The sequence below is a fragment of the Bubalus bubalis genome, chromosome 1 (genome assembly GCF_019923935.1).
Source record: "Bubalus bubalis isolate 160015118507 breed Murrah chromosome 1, NDDB_SH_1, whole genome shotgun sequence".
Lineage (NCBI taxonomy): Eukaryota > Metazoa > Chordata > Mammalia > Artiodactyla > Bovidae > Bubalus > Bubalus bubalis.
Window position 1 is genome coordinate 8,777,244 of NC_059157.1, and position 15,515 is coordinate 8,792,758.

The window sequence follows — 15,515 nt, forward strand, 5'->3', positions numbered from 1 at the left end:
CTCAAATAAGGTCAGACTTGTGTAAATTGGACTTGCTTCAAATCTGTTCCTGAATCATATCTGCAATATGTCTTATTCAACAAGTAGTAAATTTCTAATTAAAAGGCTAACAGTACCTCAAAATAAGTTAAATTTTATGGCATAGCTAAAAATCCGGTGATTAGACTGGTTGTCGTTTCCTCTTTAAAGATGAAAAGAAGGGGCTGATATATGACTTGGGTCCCAAACTAGTTGTTCACATCGTTGCCCGAATTTCCTGCCTTGTGCTGTGTGGCCTTCTTGCTGGGGTCACACTGAGCTGCTTTGCTTTGCTGGGCGAATTCAAAGGAATCGTGTCCACGCTTGGTGCATAAAGCTATAGCTTTTATGTACTGACTAGTTGGGCTTTTAAAAATAAATTCACTCAATTTCAAATCTAGTAGACAACTTGCATTTTCTTCAGTCTCGTGTTTTTGTATAATCAATACTTTTAATGTGGTGATGACTTAAGTTTTTACTTTATTGTGCATGATTTTCCAGAATTTTATTGTGTTATATTTTGAGATATGTAACTAGGAAACTAAAAATTTATTTTGTAAAGTAAAGAATGTGGCACTTTTGCAAAATTCTGTCTTATATCATCATAGATTAAAATAGTATCCTCTAAGTTCCTATTGAACAGAATTTTCTCTAATGTAGCCATTTCCTTTGTTTATTTTCAGGTAACTACTGGTAACTATACTTTTTTAGTCCCACCACTTCCATTCCCCATCCCCTAAAAAAATTCCTGTTCCTACCTTCCTGGTCTTCTTTTTAAAAATTAATGGGAAATGTGGATGTACTTAATGTTGCACCAGACTGTACACCCAAAAATGTTAAAATGGTAAATTTTATACTATGGATATTTCATAGTGTTTAGAAAAAGTGATGGTGAGAAAGTGATGCTAATATCAAATTTATTTCTAGTAAAGCCTTTGCTTCAGGTCAGTATTTGTCCAGGACTACATGCCTTGCAGCTCTTTTTACACAAACACAACACTGGGTGGGAAGTGTTCCTGTAGGATTGCTCAGCCATGGCCTGGAGTAGCGGGCTCATGATATTACCTGAAGTAATGATTTTGTAGAAACTAAGAAAACCAAAGCAATAAGATAAATGGGCGGGGGGGGGGGAGGGGGGGGATAAGTGAGCTGGTATGTAACTTACATGGTAAAGACAGCTTGTCTAAAGGAGCTGTGAGCACTACTAGTATTTGTGTGCTTGTAAATCTTCTCTCCATTTTTTAAATGATGATCCTGAGTCTTAGGGTAACTTCCCAAAGATGTGCAGTTGGCTTTGATGATGCACTTGAACCTGGTGGGTGGGCCAGAATTCTTTTCCTTGTTCTGCCAGTTCCCTCTGTGACTTCAGAGGATATCATGAAATAGGTTTCTCCTTTAGATTCTTAACTTAGAAATGATAGGAGTTTGGGGTGATAATAAAATCATTTCTGTTGTACATGTGGGCTCGGACAAAGGCACTAGCAGATACAAGATCCTGTAATTTATTTTATTTTTTATCCTTCCTGTGCAGACACTCCTGTCCTAAAGCCAGTGTCTCTCTTGAGAAAATGTGATGTGAAGGACGCTCCACTTGAGCCAGATACATCCACGCCCATGAAGAAGAAGAAGGGATGGCCCAAGGGCAAGAGCCGCAAACCAGTCCACTGGAAAAAGAGACCTGGTCGCAAGCCGGGCTTTAAGCTGAGTCGGGAGATGGTGCCCCTCTCTGCTCAAGAGTGCATCGTTGAGCCCATCGTCCCCCTTCCAAAAGCGGGACGTAAATCCAAAATGGAAGAAAGCGAAGAAACTGTTGAACCACAAGAAGACTTGCCTTTAACGGAGGAAAGGAAGGAAGAGGAGGAGCTGCCTCTGGAAGCGGAGGAGGTCGAGGAGGGGGAGGAGGAGGACACCACCAGCAGTGACGTCAGGGCGGCGGCCTCTCCCGCCGAACCCAGCAGCCCCGAGGCCGAAGCCAAGGAGCCCGAGGCCGGTGAGGAAGAGGAGAAGCCCCGCGTCCCGGCAGAGCAGCGGCCGTTGGAGGAGGCGCCGCAGGAGCTGGCCAGGCGGGAGCCCGAGGAAGAGGAGGACACGGCCGCGGAGACAAACCAGAGCGAAGACCACGATGCGGACGACGAGGACGACGGCCACCTGGAGCCTGCCAAGAAGGAGGAGGAGCCGGGGGAGCCGCCGGCGCGGGAGGGCGTCAAGGAGGAGCCTGGCGGCCGGGAGGCTTTTTTAGATCCTAATGTGCAGGGCAGCGGGGAGAACCCGAAAGACAAGGAGGAGACGGAACCGGATTCCGAGGAGGAGCAGACTTCGCACGATGCGTCCGTGGTGTCGGAGCACATGCCGGGCTCTGAGGACGACCGCGAGGAGGACTCGCGCTCGAAGGAGGAGCTGCTGGAGCTGAAGGAGGAGGAGGAGATCCCGCACAGCGAGCTGGACCTGGAGACGGTGCAGGCCGTGCAGTCCCTGACGCAGGAGGAGCGCGGCGAGCACGAGGGCGCCTACCAGGACTGCGAGGAGACTCTGGCCGCCTGCCAGACGCTGCAGAGTTACACGCAGGCCGACGAGGACCCGCCGCTGGCCCTGGTGGAGGACTGCCATGCCTCTGAGCACAACAGCCCGCTGTCCTCCGTCCAGTCCCACCCCAGCCAGTCGGTGCGCTCGGTCAGCAGCCCCAGCGTGCCCGCCCTCGAAGGGGGCTACACCCAGATCAGCCCAGAGCAAGGATCCCTGTCCGCCCCGTCTATGCAGAACATGGAGACCAGCCCCATGATGGACGTGCCTTCCGTATCCGACCACTCCCAGCAGGTGGTGGACAGCGGCTTCAGCGACCTGGGCAGCATCGAGAGCACCACAGAGAACTACGAGAACCCCAGCAGCTACGACTCCACCATGGGCGGCAGCATCTGTGGGAACAGCTCCTCCCAGAGCAGCTGCTCCTACGGCCTGTCGTCCTCCAGCAGCCTCACCCAGAACAGCTGCGTGGTCACCCAGCAGATGGCCGGCATGGGCGGCGGCTGCAGCCTGATGCCGCAGAGCAGCGTCCCGCCCGCCGCCAACTGTGGCATCAAGTCCCCGCAGAGCTGTGCCGTTGAGAGGCCTCCCAGCACTCAGCAGCCGCCGCCGCCCCAGCCATCGCAGCAGCCTCCACCGCCACAGCCTCAGCCGCCAGCCCCGCCCCCACCGCCAGCCCAGCCGCCGCCCCCACCCCCGCCGCCGCCCCAGCAGCCACAGCCCCCGCCCCCGCCCCAGCAGCAGCCCCCGCTGTCGCAGTGCAGCATGAACAACAGCTTCACTCCGGCGCCCATGATCATGGAGATTCCCGAGTCCGGCAGCGCGGGGAACATCAGCATCTACGAGCGGATCCCCGGGGACTTCGGGGCCGGCAGCTACTCCCAGCCGTCGGCCACCTTCAGTCTGGCCAAGTTGCAGCAGCTGACCAACACCATTATGGACCCCCATGCCATGCCTTATAGCCATTCTCCTGCTGTGACTTCCTATGCAACCAGTGTTTCTCTGTCCAACACGGGACTGGCTCAGCTGGCTCCATCGCATCCCTTAGCGGGGACCCCTCAAGCACAAGCCACCATGACACCGCCCCCGAACTTGGCCTCCACCACCATGAACCTCACGTCCCCTCTGCTGCAGTGCAACATGTCTGCCACCAACATTGGCATTCCCCACACTCAGAGGCTGCAAGGGCAGATGCCCGTCAAGGGGCACATCTCCATCCGCTCCAAGTCGGCACCCCTGCCCTCCGCGGCGGCTCACCAGCAGCAGCTGTACGGCCGCAGCCCGCCCGCGGTTGCCATGCAGGCCGGCCCGCGTGCCTTGGCTGTGCAGCGTGGCATGAACATGGGGGTGAACTTGATGCCCACCCCTGCCTATAATGTCAATTCCATGAATATGAACACCCTGAACGCCATGAACAGCTATCGAATGACCCAGCCCATGATGAACAGCAGTTACCATAGTAACCCGGCCTACATGAACCAGACAGCACAGTATCCTATGCAGATGCAGATGGGGGTGATGGGGGGCCAGGCCTACCCCCAGCAGCCTATGCAGCCGAGCCCGCACGGAAACGTGATGTACACGGGCCCCTCCCATCACAGCTACATGAACGCGGCGGGCGTGCCCAAGCAGTCGCTCAACGGACCTTACATGAGAAGATGAGCAAGACGGACTTGCCGTTCAGAACCTAAATATATATAAATAAAGGAACCTTTTATACTGACAAACCAGAGAAAAATGGACCTTTTTTTCCAGTTAAAATATTGCTGTAGATTTAGAGGAATTTTTCTTTGGTTTATTTTATTTTTTAGAAAACCTGGTCTTCTCTTTTTTGGGGGGTTCATTTTGTTCTGGGTTTTGGTTTTCTTCACAATCTTGAACATTTTACAATAGAACTCATCTAAAAACGGATTTGGGGATAGGGGAAACATGCACAGAAATCTTTTCATAATTAAAAAGAGCCTTACTTTCTTTACACGCCACATGGACAGAATTTGTGTAAAAGTGAATTATCTTTATTTTATTTTAAAATGTATGTTTCCCCTCAAGTGTTTGCAGCTCCCAGTGTCGTCATTTTTAAATGTTACATATACATCTCGAGGGTTAGCCAGACCCTTTTCCTCCACACCCAGCCTTTCATTCCCTACTTCATTCCAGCAGGAGGCACTTATGGGAGACTCGGACGGGGACATGGAGAACAACCCAAGCTCCTTAAACTTATTATTATTGTTAATATTATTATTATTATTATTAATAAAGCGAGGCAGGAAAATGCTTCTCCTCCTAAAATCCCCTCCACTCCCTACACATACACACACGCGCGCACACACACACCTCTTGAAACCTTTCCCCAAGAATGTTTCTTTATAGATGGACTTCATTGAAATGTTTGTTTTTCTTAGATCAAGTGTAATATAATTTTTTAAAAACTACTCCCACTCAGCACTCAGAGACACAAAAATACTGTAAGTCTCAATTAACAGCAGAATCTCAGAGGAAAGCTGTTGCAATCCTGATCCAGCCTTGGAGGAATAGATGGTCAGTTAACAATCAAAAGAGGAATGTAACCTCTTGTTTTTTTTTACCACCTGGTGAATCAGCCATACGCACATAATTCCTCGCAGCCTCTTGATTTTAGTACATACCTTGAGACTCTTAAGGGTCTCGATTCTCGAGCCTTCCTGACTCTGATTAAAGTGAACAGCAGTCCCCGGTGATTTGGCGATGAGCCTCTGACATCCTCATCTAAAGGGTTGGCGGATGACTGTACACGTCAGCGACTTGAGAAATACCTGACTAACCTTTGACACTGTTTACTTTGTGTTGGAAGAGATGACGCAGATAGCGTGTTGTGAGGGAGACCGTGGCGTGAGTCTTAGAGCTACTTCAGTGATAACATACCTCTAGTTTTCCTTTGTCTTTTGAGATCCTAAGTCCCTCCCCCTGTGAATCGGGATGCGCGGCCCCTCCCCGGGGAGAGGCTGAGGAGAAGAGGGATCGACCAACCACCAGCATAGTCGGGCAGATCTGGACAGCAGGGTTTTAGCAGGCTCCTATGTTACTTCCAACTTCATTCTCTTTTCTCTTGTGCAGCCAGTTTGCCCATTCTCTTCTTGTCACTTGCTCCAGGGATAGGTTAAAAAAAAACATATATATATATAGAAGTATATATATATATGTGTATATATATACGTATATATGTTCCATCATTGGAAGATGGACACTATTATACCACTTGGTATGTGCAGTCAAATATCCAAAAGGAGGAAGTACTGCTTAAAGAAATACCTGTAAGCGTTAAATTCTCTCCTTTATTTGTACATTTTATATAGATAAATTTTTGAAGTAACAAATTAGGCATTAAATTTTTTCAAATGCACAGGTTTGTTGGTTTTTTTTAATATATATATATATACACACTTTAATTGACTTTCTCAATTAAACGTGTTAGGTAGAACAAGGCAGAATCCCGCCTCCTAACCGCTGTCTGAGCATTCTGAGCATGCGCAAGGCTGAGTAGGACCAGTCTCTGTATATACCTCCCCAGCCCCCGTCCTGTGTGTAGAACGTGCCCTGTGCTGCCCTCTGCCGACTCTTCAGCGCTGTCATTGCTTCCTGGTTGGGGTGGGGACGGGGTGGGTGGGGAGGGAGGTGTCTTGGGAGGAGGGTGGGTCAGGGCAGAAGGAGAAGCTGTTGAAACGAGGGCCGTGAATTCAGTTTCTGTTGGTTTGCGGTTGTGTTTGATTTTGTTTCTTTTTAAAAAAAAAAAAAAAAAAAACAATTTTCAATCGGGCAGCTCCCTTTTTCCACAAGCCTTTTTGTGACTTTAGAACTATTGTAGAGAAAATGTTCTTTTCTATATTATAAAAGAAATTATCCAACACAGTAATATTGGTACCTGTCATTTTTTCACTTCTGTTTAAAAAAAAATGTATTTTTAGCAAGATAACTTGGGTAATCTTCTAAAAAAAGAAATTTAAAAAACTCACTGTTAGTGACTTTGATGCCTTTTAAAATAAGAGCTTTTTCATTTCATTCCATCTTTAAAATTTTTTATCTTTGTTGTAGAATATTAAAAACTATTTTAAGAAAGATAAAAATTCTCTTTAAAGAGATCTCTAGAGTGTGTGAATAGAGCTCCAGATGCCTCTAAAAGCCGCATGTACAAATGAAGCTAAGTCTATTCCTGTCTGTTTATATTTGCTTTTCCTGTTTTGTAACCTCTTTGTACTTTGTTCATGGTGACTTGTAAGCTACGGGGAAGGGGTGCCTAGATGCCTTCGTACTTCTCCATGTCACGCGCTCCTGGGCCAGCCGGTCTCCTTCCTCTCCTGTATGTAATATCACTTTTTTTTCCCCCTTTCTAGCAAGTACTTTCAAAAGAACTCTGTACATTTTAACATTAAAAAAAAAAATAAATTATGTTGAGCCATTTTGGATGTCTGTCTTGCAAGTGGAATTTTTCTCCCCAGTGCTTCAAATTTCCCGATTGTTTTTCTACACACAAACTCAGGAATATTAGCCTTTTCACACTCCTCTTCAGCTAGCAAGTATAAGTGTATGACCTTTGCTTCGAAATTTCAGTTTTGATTCAAATAATGTTTCATTTCCAAGAATATAGATAGTTTTCCCTTTTCCAGAGAAAATGGTATTAGAACCTCACTTTGGTGGGTTTTTTTGGCAGGGGGTGGGGACCCATGTGAAAAACTTTTAAAGGGGTTGTAATTCAGCCAACCAAAAAAAAAAAAAGAAATACAATCGCAGTAACAAGTACCTCCCAGATGTGGAGTGTTTTTTCTTCTCAGTTGACCTGATTGTGTAATCTAGGAAGGTTTGCCAGAAATCCGGGTCGTAAACATCAATCATTTTTTTGATATTTTCTGAGTTACTGTTCTCACCTCTCATCTAAGAATTTTGGGTATAAGGCAGATTCCAGAATCCGACTTGGCTTTGGGAAACTGACAACTGTTTAGGGTAGGGAGGCAAGGCAGATGCAGGTTTTCATGCCCTCCTAACTTGATCTGATGCCCTTTGCTGCTGAGTTAGGAGTTTAGGAAGTGGATGTGAATCATGTTCATAGCAGACATTTGTTCTAAACTTTGTGCCATTGGAGTTTTAGGCCACATCATCTCCAGAAAAATAAATGTGTGTTTTTTTTCCCCCCTATTTGCTTGCTTCAGTGGTCACAACTTGGACCCAAGGTCGTCACCGCACTACGCGGTGAGTAGTGAATTGTCTCAAAAACATACACTGCCTTTGCTACTGCAAACTCCCTGATTTAAGTGATTTCAACATGCAACAATTCTGATTTTTCTACCAAGAAGATAATGTGACCAAACAGGCTTCTTTTAAGCGTGAGTAACCCCCACTACGTATTACGTGTAAAACTGGAGTAATTCCATGTGTAGCCAGCTCCCAAGTGATCAGGTGAGGAGGGCCTCTCTTTCTTCGCCATCTGGCCTTTTCACTCTCAGCAGGTGGGTGGGAGAGGAAAGGACCACACCCTTGACGTCTGTGTGTGGCTGAGCGCCTTGGTCCGGTACTATAGGATCTGCTGCTGCCCCTTCCTTCCTAGGCTTCCGGGAGCCCTATTCCCATGCAGTCCCTCTGAGCATCCCAGGTGGACCGACCCCTCTGTACTGTGGGGACAGCCCCGTGCACTCAGTGAACGTCAGGAGTTGGCGTGACGGCCCCAGCTCTTCAGGTGAGAATTACTGTTTTAGGATCTCTCTGGGACACCTGGTGCTGGGTGTGGTGTTTTTTGTCCTGCCTCTTGATTTTTCATAAAGATGACAATTGGAAAGCATAGTGAAAAGAGGAAAAACTGATTGTTGTTGGCCCTGTCGTTGGCCCGGCAGAGTAAACCGAGTTAGACAAGTGGTGGCGGTGGGGAGGAGCACCATACTCTTCACGTAACTTACATCTAAAAATTCAAGTGACACGTGTATGTGAACCCAAGACCCTGCAGAGTGACATTTATATTGTCGAATGTCTGTAATTATTGAGCATGGTCGCCCAATTAAAAGCCAAAAATCCCCTGAACAAAACCCAGCTCATCTATTAATAAATTTCTGTTAAGGGGCAGGTTGGGTTTGTTATGTGAGTCAGTGTGGTTACCTAGCTCAGCCCAGATCCATGGATTTGCTTTGCAGAGTGACAGCTACGAATTGGGCTTAACTGATTCCTTGCTGCATCAATAGGAGCCTAAAGCTTGGTACACAGACTACATAGAAACCTCAGAAAGGTGGCAGGCGTAATTTTTGCCTGAAATAAGGGAAGCCATGGAGTATGGTGGGCTTTGGCTTTCTGAACTCTTCTGAAACAGGAGAAAGACAGGGAATTGTTCTCCTGCAACTGTTGTGAATAATAAACTTTTTGAGAATGAGAGATACATTCTTGTTAGCAAGAAAAAAAGTTCTAACATTTAACTCTATAATAACAGACATTTCTGAGAGCCTCATTTAAGCGACATAAAAAAAAAAGTTAAACGTTTGTAGGGTGACATGTTCATTTTTAACCGTTTTTAGTCTATGCAAGCACAAAGAGCAAGCAAAGGCAAGCAGGTGAACTGAGATAAATCCATCGGCTGTGCCTACACCAGAGAACTACAGCTGGGACTCCCCGGGGTTTCTATGAATGTGCGTTAGAAAACTTACATCCGGTTAATGCCTCGAGACCAGCCATTCAGATCACCTTTCAAGTTATTTACACTGGACTTAAAGAGATTTTTGAGCCTCAGAATCTTCTATTTTTGAAAATGTCATTTAAAGCCGTTCAGCTATTATCCTAAGTTCAAAGTCTCTGGTGAACAAAGTAAAGAAAGACATTCATACACAAAACCTCTGCTAGGACGGAGGCTCTGCCTCATGTACAGGCAGGCTCTAATTGTTTAATTGATGTATTCCATTTAATAACATGGGTTGATTTCATTTTCTTTTTAAAAGAAAGTAGAAGAAAGCAGCTGTAGTCAATTATGTCAAAAGGACTGAATTTGATAGTTTTCCAGAGAAAGTGAGAGCAGTTGTATGTTGACTAGGAGACAGTGACAAAGGCTTTGCTACAGGCAAGGACCTCTTGCAAAAATGGAATAATTACACAATTAAAAAAAAAAAGATTGTCCAGCTCCTATTTAAGGGGGAAAAAAAACCTAGAATTGACTAGAACCCCTAACTTGGCATCCCCAAAAGTTTTTTTTTCTTAATATATGTATTGTATTGATGTATAGTTCACTTACAATGTGCATAGCAAGGTGATCCCGTTATACACATATATTATTTTTTAAATTATTTTCCATTATCGGTTTTTATTTTACAAGATATTGACGACAGTAAACCTTTGTTGCTTGTTGCATATCTATTTTGTCCTTGATGGAAAGAAAGTCTTGACTCTGAAACTGAATAGTATGAAACATTGGAAGAACAACCGTGGAAGGCCGAGAAACAAATTCTATTAGAATCACAAAGGAAAACAAAGTCAGAGAGGTCGCAGCCAGGCACTACAGCCTATCTTAGTTATTTCTTTGGGCGCCACGGTATTTTATTCTCTTTTAGTGTGATTGTGAATGGGCTCATCTCCTTGGTTTATTTTTCTGATAGTTTCTTGTTAGTGTACAGAAATGGAACAGATTTCTACACATTTTGTATCCTGGAGCCTTACTGAATTAATTGATGAACTCTCAGATTAGTTGTTTTCTGGTGGCATCTTTAGGGTTTTCATGTCATTTGCAAACAGTGACAGTTTGACTTCTTTTCCAATTTATATTCCTTTTATCTCTTTTTCTTGTCTGCTTGCTGCAGCTGCGACTTCTAACACTCTGTTGAATAAAAGTGGTGAGTGGGCACCCTTGTCTTGTTCCTGATCTGAGAAGGAATGCTTTCAGCTTTTTGCTGTTGAGAATGATATTAGCTGTGGGTTTGTTATATACAGCCTTTATGTTGAAGTATGTCCCCTCTATGCCCACTTTCTCGAGAGTTTTAATCATAAATGGATATTAAATTTTACCAAAGGCTTTTACTGCAGTTATTGAGATAATTGTATAGTGTTTATTCTTCAATTTGTCAATGTGGTGTATCACATTGATGGACTTGCAGATATGGAAAAATCCTTGCATCCCTGGGATAAATCTTGATCATGGTCCTTTTAATATATTGTGGGTCTGGTTTGTTAGTATTTTGGTGAGGATTTTTGCATCTATATTCATCATTGATATTGGCCTGTAATTTTCTTTTCCTGTCATATCTTTGTCTGGTTTTGGTATCAGGATAATGCTAGCCTCATAGAATGAGTTTGGAAGTGTTCCTTTCTCTGCAATTTTTTGGAGTAGTTTGAGAAGGATAGGCTTTAACTCTTTGCCAAATGTTTGATAGAATTCACCTGTGAAGCCATCTGGTCCAATCTTTGTTGGGAGTTCTAAAACTACTGACTAAATTTCATTGCTGGTAATTGGTCTGTTCATATGTTCTGTTTCTTCCTGATTCGATCTTGGGAAATTGTACCTTTCTAAGAAGTTGCCCAGGAGAAGGCAATGGCAACCCACTCCAGTACTCTTGCCTGGAAAATCCCATGGATCTCCGGAGGAGCCTGGTGGGCTGTAGTCCCTGAGGTCGCTAAGAGTCGGACACGACTGAGCGACTTCACTTTCACTTTTCACTTTCATGCATTGGAGAAGGAAATGGCAACCCACTCCAGTGTTCTTGCCTCGAGAATCTCAGGGATTGGGGAGCCTGGTGGGCTGCTGCCTATGGGGTCGCGCAGAGTCGGACACGACTGAAGCAACTTAGCAGCAGTAGCAAGAAGTCCATTTCTTCTAGGTCGTCCATTTTATTGGTGTATAACTGCTCATAGTCTCCTATAAGCCTTTGTATCTCTGTGGTGTTTGTAACTTCTTTTTATTTCTGACTTTATTGACTTGGATCCTCTCCTTTTTTTTTGCTTGGTAAGTCTGGCTAAAGCTTTATCAATTTGGTTTATCTTTTCAAACAACGAGCTTTTCTTTTCAATGATTATTTTCTGTCTTTCTTTCATTTATTTCCTCACCTTTTTGATTTCTTTCCTTCTACTAACTTTGAGTTATGTTTGTTCTTCTTCCTCTAGTTGCTTTAGTTGTGGGATTAGGTTGTTTCTTTGAGATTTTTCTTGTTTCCTGAGGTAGGATCATATTGCTATAAACTTCCCTTTTAAAACTGCTTTTGTTGTGTCCCGTAGACTTTGTTGCGTTTTTGTTTTCTTTTGTCTCCAGGCATTTTTCTTTAATTCCTCTTTGATCTCTGCAGTGACCCGTTTGCCTCTTTAGCAGCATGTTGCCCAGCCCCCGTGTGTTTGCAGTTTCTCCTTACAGTTGATTTCTAGTCTCATTGGCCTTTTACTTTCTTAACCGTCTTTTGATGAACAGAGTTTTTCCTTTATGGATAGTACTTTTTCTGCCTGGATTAAGAAATCTTCTCCTACCCTGAGGTTATAATATTATTCTCTGTAACTTATAATAGCCTCCTTGTTTTACCTACATAGCTAATATCTGAAGTTGATTTTTGTTCACAGCCAAGGTAGGGGACCAGTTTCATTCTCTTCCCATATGGATATACAGTTTTAACACCGCTCTGTCTTCCGCCACCTCTCTCAATCGAGTATCCGTGTATGTGTAGATTTCACTCAGTTCAGATCAGTCACTCAGTCGTGTCTGACTCTCTGCGACCCCATGGACGGCAGCACACCAGGCATCCCGGTCCATCACCAACTCCCGGAGCTTGCTCAGACTCATGTCCATCGAGTCGGTGATGCCATCCAACCATCTCACCCTCTGTCGTCCCCTTCTCCTCCTGCCTTCAATCTTTCCCAGCATCAGAGTCTTTTCCAATGAGTCGGTTCTTCACATCATGTGGCCAGAGGATTGGAGTTTCAGCTTCAACATCAGTCCTTCCAGTGAATATTCAAGACTGATTTCCTTTAGGATGGACTGGTTGGATCTCCTTGCAGTCCAAGGGACTCTCAAGAATCTTCTCCAACACCACAGTTCAAAAGCATGATATTTGGCAAAACTAATACAATTATGTAAAGTTTAAAAATAAAATAAAATTAAAAAAAAAACATGAATTCGAAAGCACCACAGTTCAAAATATATCAATGTGTAGATCTATGTCTGGACTATTTATCCTGTTCCACTGATCTCCTATATCCATCCTGTCTCAATCATTTTAGCCTTAAGATAAGCCTTGATATTAAGTAAAGCAAGTCCTCTTAACTTGTTTTTCTTCTTCAGGAATGACCAACCCTTCTAGGTCTTTTGTCTGCCCATATATTTTTGGAATTAGCTTATTGGATTCCTTAAAAAGTCCTAATGACATTTTATTATGATTGGATTGACCCTTAAAGTCAGTTTGACAAAAGTTCACATCTTACCAGCACTGACTGTTGCATTCATTTAACATAATGCATTTGTTTGATTTCTTTAATTTATATAAAAAATTTTAATTGATTTTTTGCATAGATGTTCTGTACTTTCTTATTTTATTCTGGTATTTTAATATTTTTGAAATATTAACTTTAAAAAATTTATTCTATGTTTATTTTTGGTATATAAAAATTTCAGTGATTTTATATTTTGCCCTTGTATCCGGTAACTTTTAAAAATTCACCTAGTAATTCTAATAATTTATCTACATATTCTTGGACTATTTACCTATTTTGTCATATTATCTCTAAAATGAGAGCTTTATTTCTTATTTCCAATTTTTATGACTTTTTCCTTTTTCAGGACTCACAGAGCTGTTTTTGAGCCTCAGTGCAATGTTAAAAGTAGGCATCCTTCATCAGATGAAAGAAGTTCATTTAGTTCCTAGTTTTTTAAAAAGAGTTTTTGTCAAAAATGTACGTTAAATATTATCAAATGCTTTTTCTGCATCTATTGAGAATTGATAGGATATTTTTTCTCCCATAATCTGTCAATGTGGCCAAAATATTGATGCTTTTCTAATGATTAAACCAGTATTTAGGAAAACAAACTAACCGGTATGTGTGTAAATCTAATTGATTATATACACATATCATTAAAATGAAAAATGACAATTTCACATAAGTTAGAGGATTAAAACAATCTTTCTTAAACATTTTTTGGAAAAAAAAAACACCCTAAAAATCTTCTTAAAATTCTATTATGTGCTGTTTATAAGAGAAAGAGCAAAAACATAAGGATGATCCAAAATTTTAAATAAAAAAATAGGTATGTCAGGAAATTACTATAGTAGTGGGAAAGCTACTGTAGCTATAGTAACATGAGATAAAATAGAATTTAAAGCAAAAAGGATTACTAAAAGAGGACTACTTAATAGTGATAAAGTTTTAATTCACTACTAATTTATAAAAATTCTACATACATATATACACTTATTGTCATGACTCCAAAAGCAAAAATGGCAAAACTATGAAAAGAAATTTTAAAAAAATCTACAGTCATAGTGAGAGATTTTTTTCTAGATTAATAAGCTTTATTGGAGCAGTTTTAGAAAGTTCCTACAAAAACCCTGTGCCTGTGCCACACGTGTGCACACCTTCCCCATTAAGGAACCCTCTCCCACAATGGAGCGTTTGTTACAGTCGATGAGCCTGCATTTCACATCATTATCACCTTCAGTTCATGGTTTACATTAGGGTTCACTTCTGGTGGTGCAGCTTCCATGGATTTTGACAAATATGTATCCACCAGCGTGGCGTCATACAGAACACTTTTGACTGTCTTGAAAACCCTCTGGGTTCCACCTGTCCATCTTTTCCTCTACCTTGCTGCTGCTGCTGCTGCTAAGTCACGTCAGTCGTGTCCGACTCTGTGCGACCCCATAGATGGCAGCCCATCAGGCTCCCTCATCCCTGGGATTCTCCAGTCAAGAACACTGGAGTGGGTTGCCATTTCCTTCTTCCTCTACACTAAACCCTGCCAATCACTGATTTTTTTTTTTACTGTCTCCCTAGTTTTGCCTTTTTCAAAATGCCATGCAGTTGGAAGCATACCTATGGAGTCCTTTCCCCTAGGTATGTCCATCCAAGGTTCTTCAATGTCTTTTCATGTCTTGAAAATTCTTTTTTTGATCATTGAATTATATCCTGTTGCCTAGACTTGCCACAGTTTATACTTGCTTCCAAGTTTTGGCAATTATGAACAAGGCTTCTATAAACATCCATGTGCAAGTTTCTGTGTGGACATAAGTTTTAAACTCATTTGGGTAAATCCCAAGGATCGTGTAGTAGGAGAGTGTTTAGTTTTTTGAGAAGCTGCCAAACTGTCTTCCTAAGTGGGGCTGTACCATTTTGCATTCCCATTGGCGATGAATAAGAGTTTCAGTTGCTTGACATCCTCACCAGCTTTTGCTGTTATCAGTGTTTTAGATTTTGGCTATTCTGATAGTTTCTCACTGTTGTATTAATTTACAGTCCCCTAATGACACTTTGTGGAGAAGGCAATGGCACCCCACTCCAGTACTCTTGCTTGGAAAATCCCATGGACAGAGGACCCTGGTAGGCTGCAGTCCATGGGGTTGCTACGAGTAGGACACAACTGAATGACTTCACTTTCACTTTTCACTTTCATGCATTGGAGAAGGAAATGGCAACCCACTCCAGTGTTCTTGCCTGGAGAATCCCAGGGATGGGGGAGCCTGGTGGGCTGCCGTCTATGGGGTCACACAGAGTCGGACACGACTGAAGCGACTTAGCAGTAGCAGAAGCAGTAATGACACTTTGAGGGTTTCCCAGGTGGGACTAGTGGTAAAGAACCTGCCTGGCAATGCAGGAGACAAAGAGATGTGGTTCGATCCCTGTGTCAGGAGGATCCTCTGAAGGAGAGTGTGACAACCCACTCCAGTATTCTTACCTCCAGAATCCCATGGACAGAGGAGCCTGACGTGCTACAGTCCATAGGGTTGCAAATAGCCAAACGCACGACTGAAGTAACTTAGCATAGCACACAGCACAATGACATTTTCATATCT

General features: G+C 43.3%; 1 protein-coding gene across 5 annotated transcripts in view; it reads left to right on the forward strand.

Annotated features, from left to right (window-relative positions):
- Nucleotides 1-6,977, forward strand: part of KAT6A (lysine acetyltransferase 6A) — a 108,779-nt gene extending 101,802 nt beyond the window's left edge. For all 5 annotated transcript variants that reach the window (XM_025277929.3, XM_025277933.3, XM_044928520.2 and 2 more), the window contains one exon: nucleotides 1,550-6,977. In XM_025277929.3, coding sequence (XP_025133714.2) covers nucleotides 1,550-4,200 — 2,651 coding nt within the window. In that variant the 3' untranslated portion in view covers nucleotides 4,201-6,977. The remainder of the gene's footprint in view (nucleotides 1-1,549) is intronic.
- The last annotated feature ends 8,538 nt before the right edge of the window (nucleotides 6,978-15,515 follow it).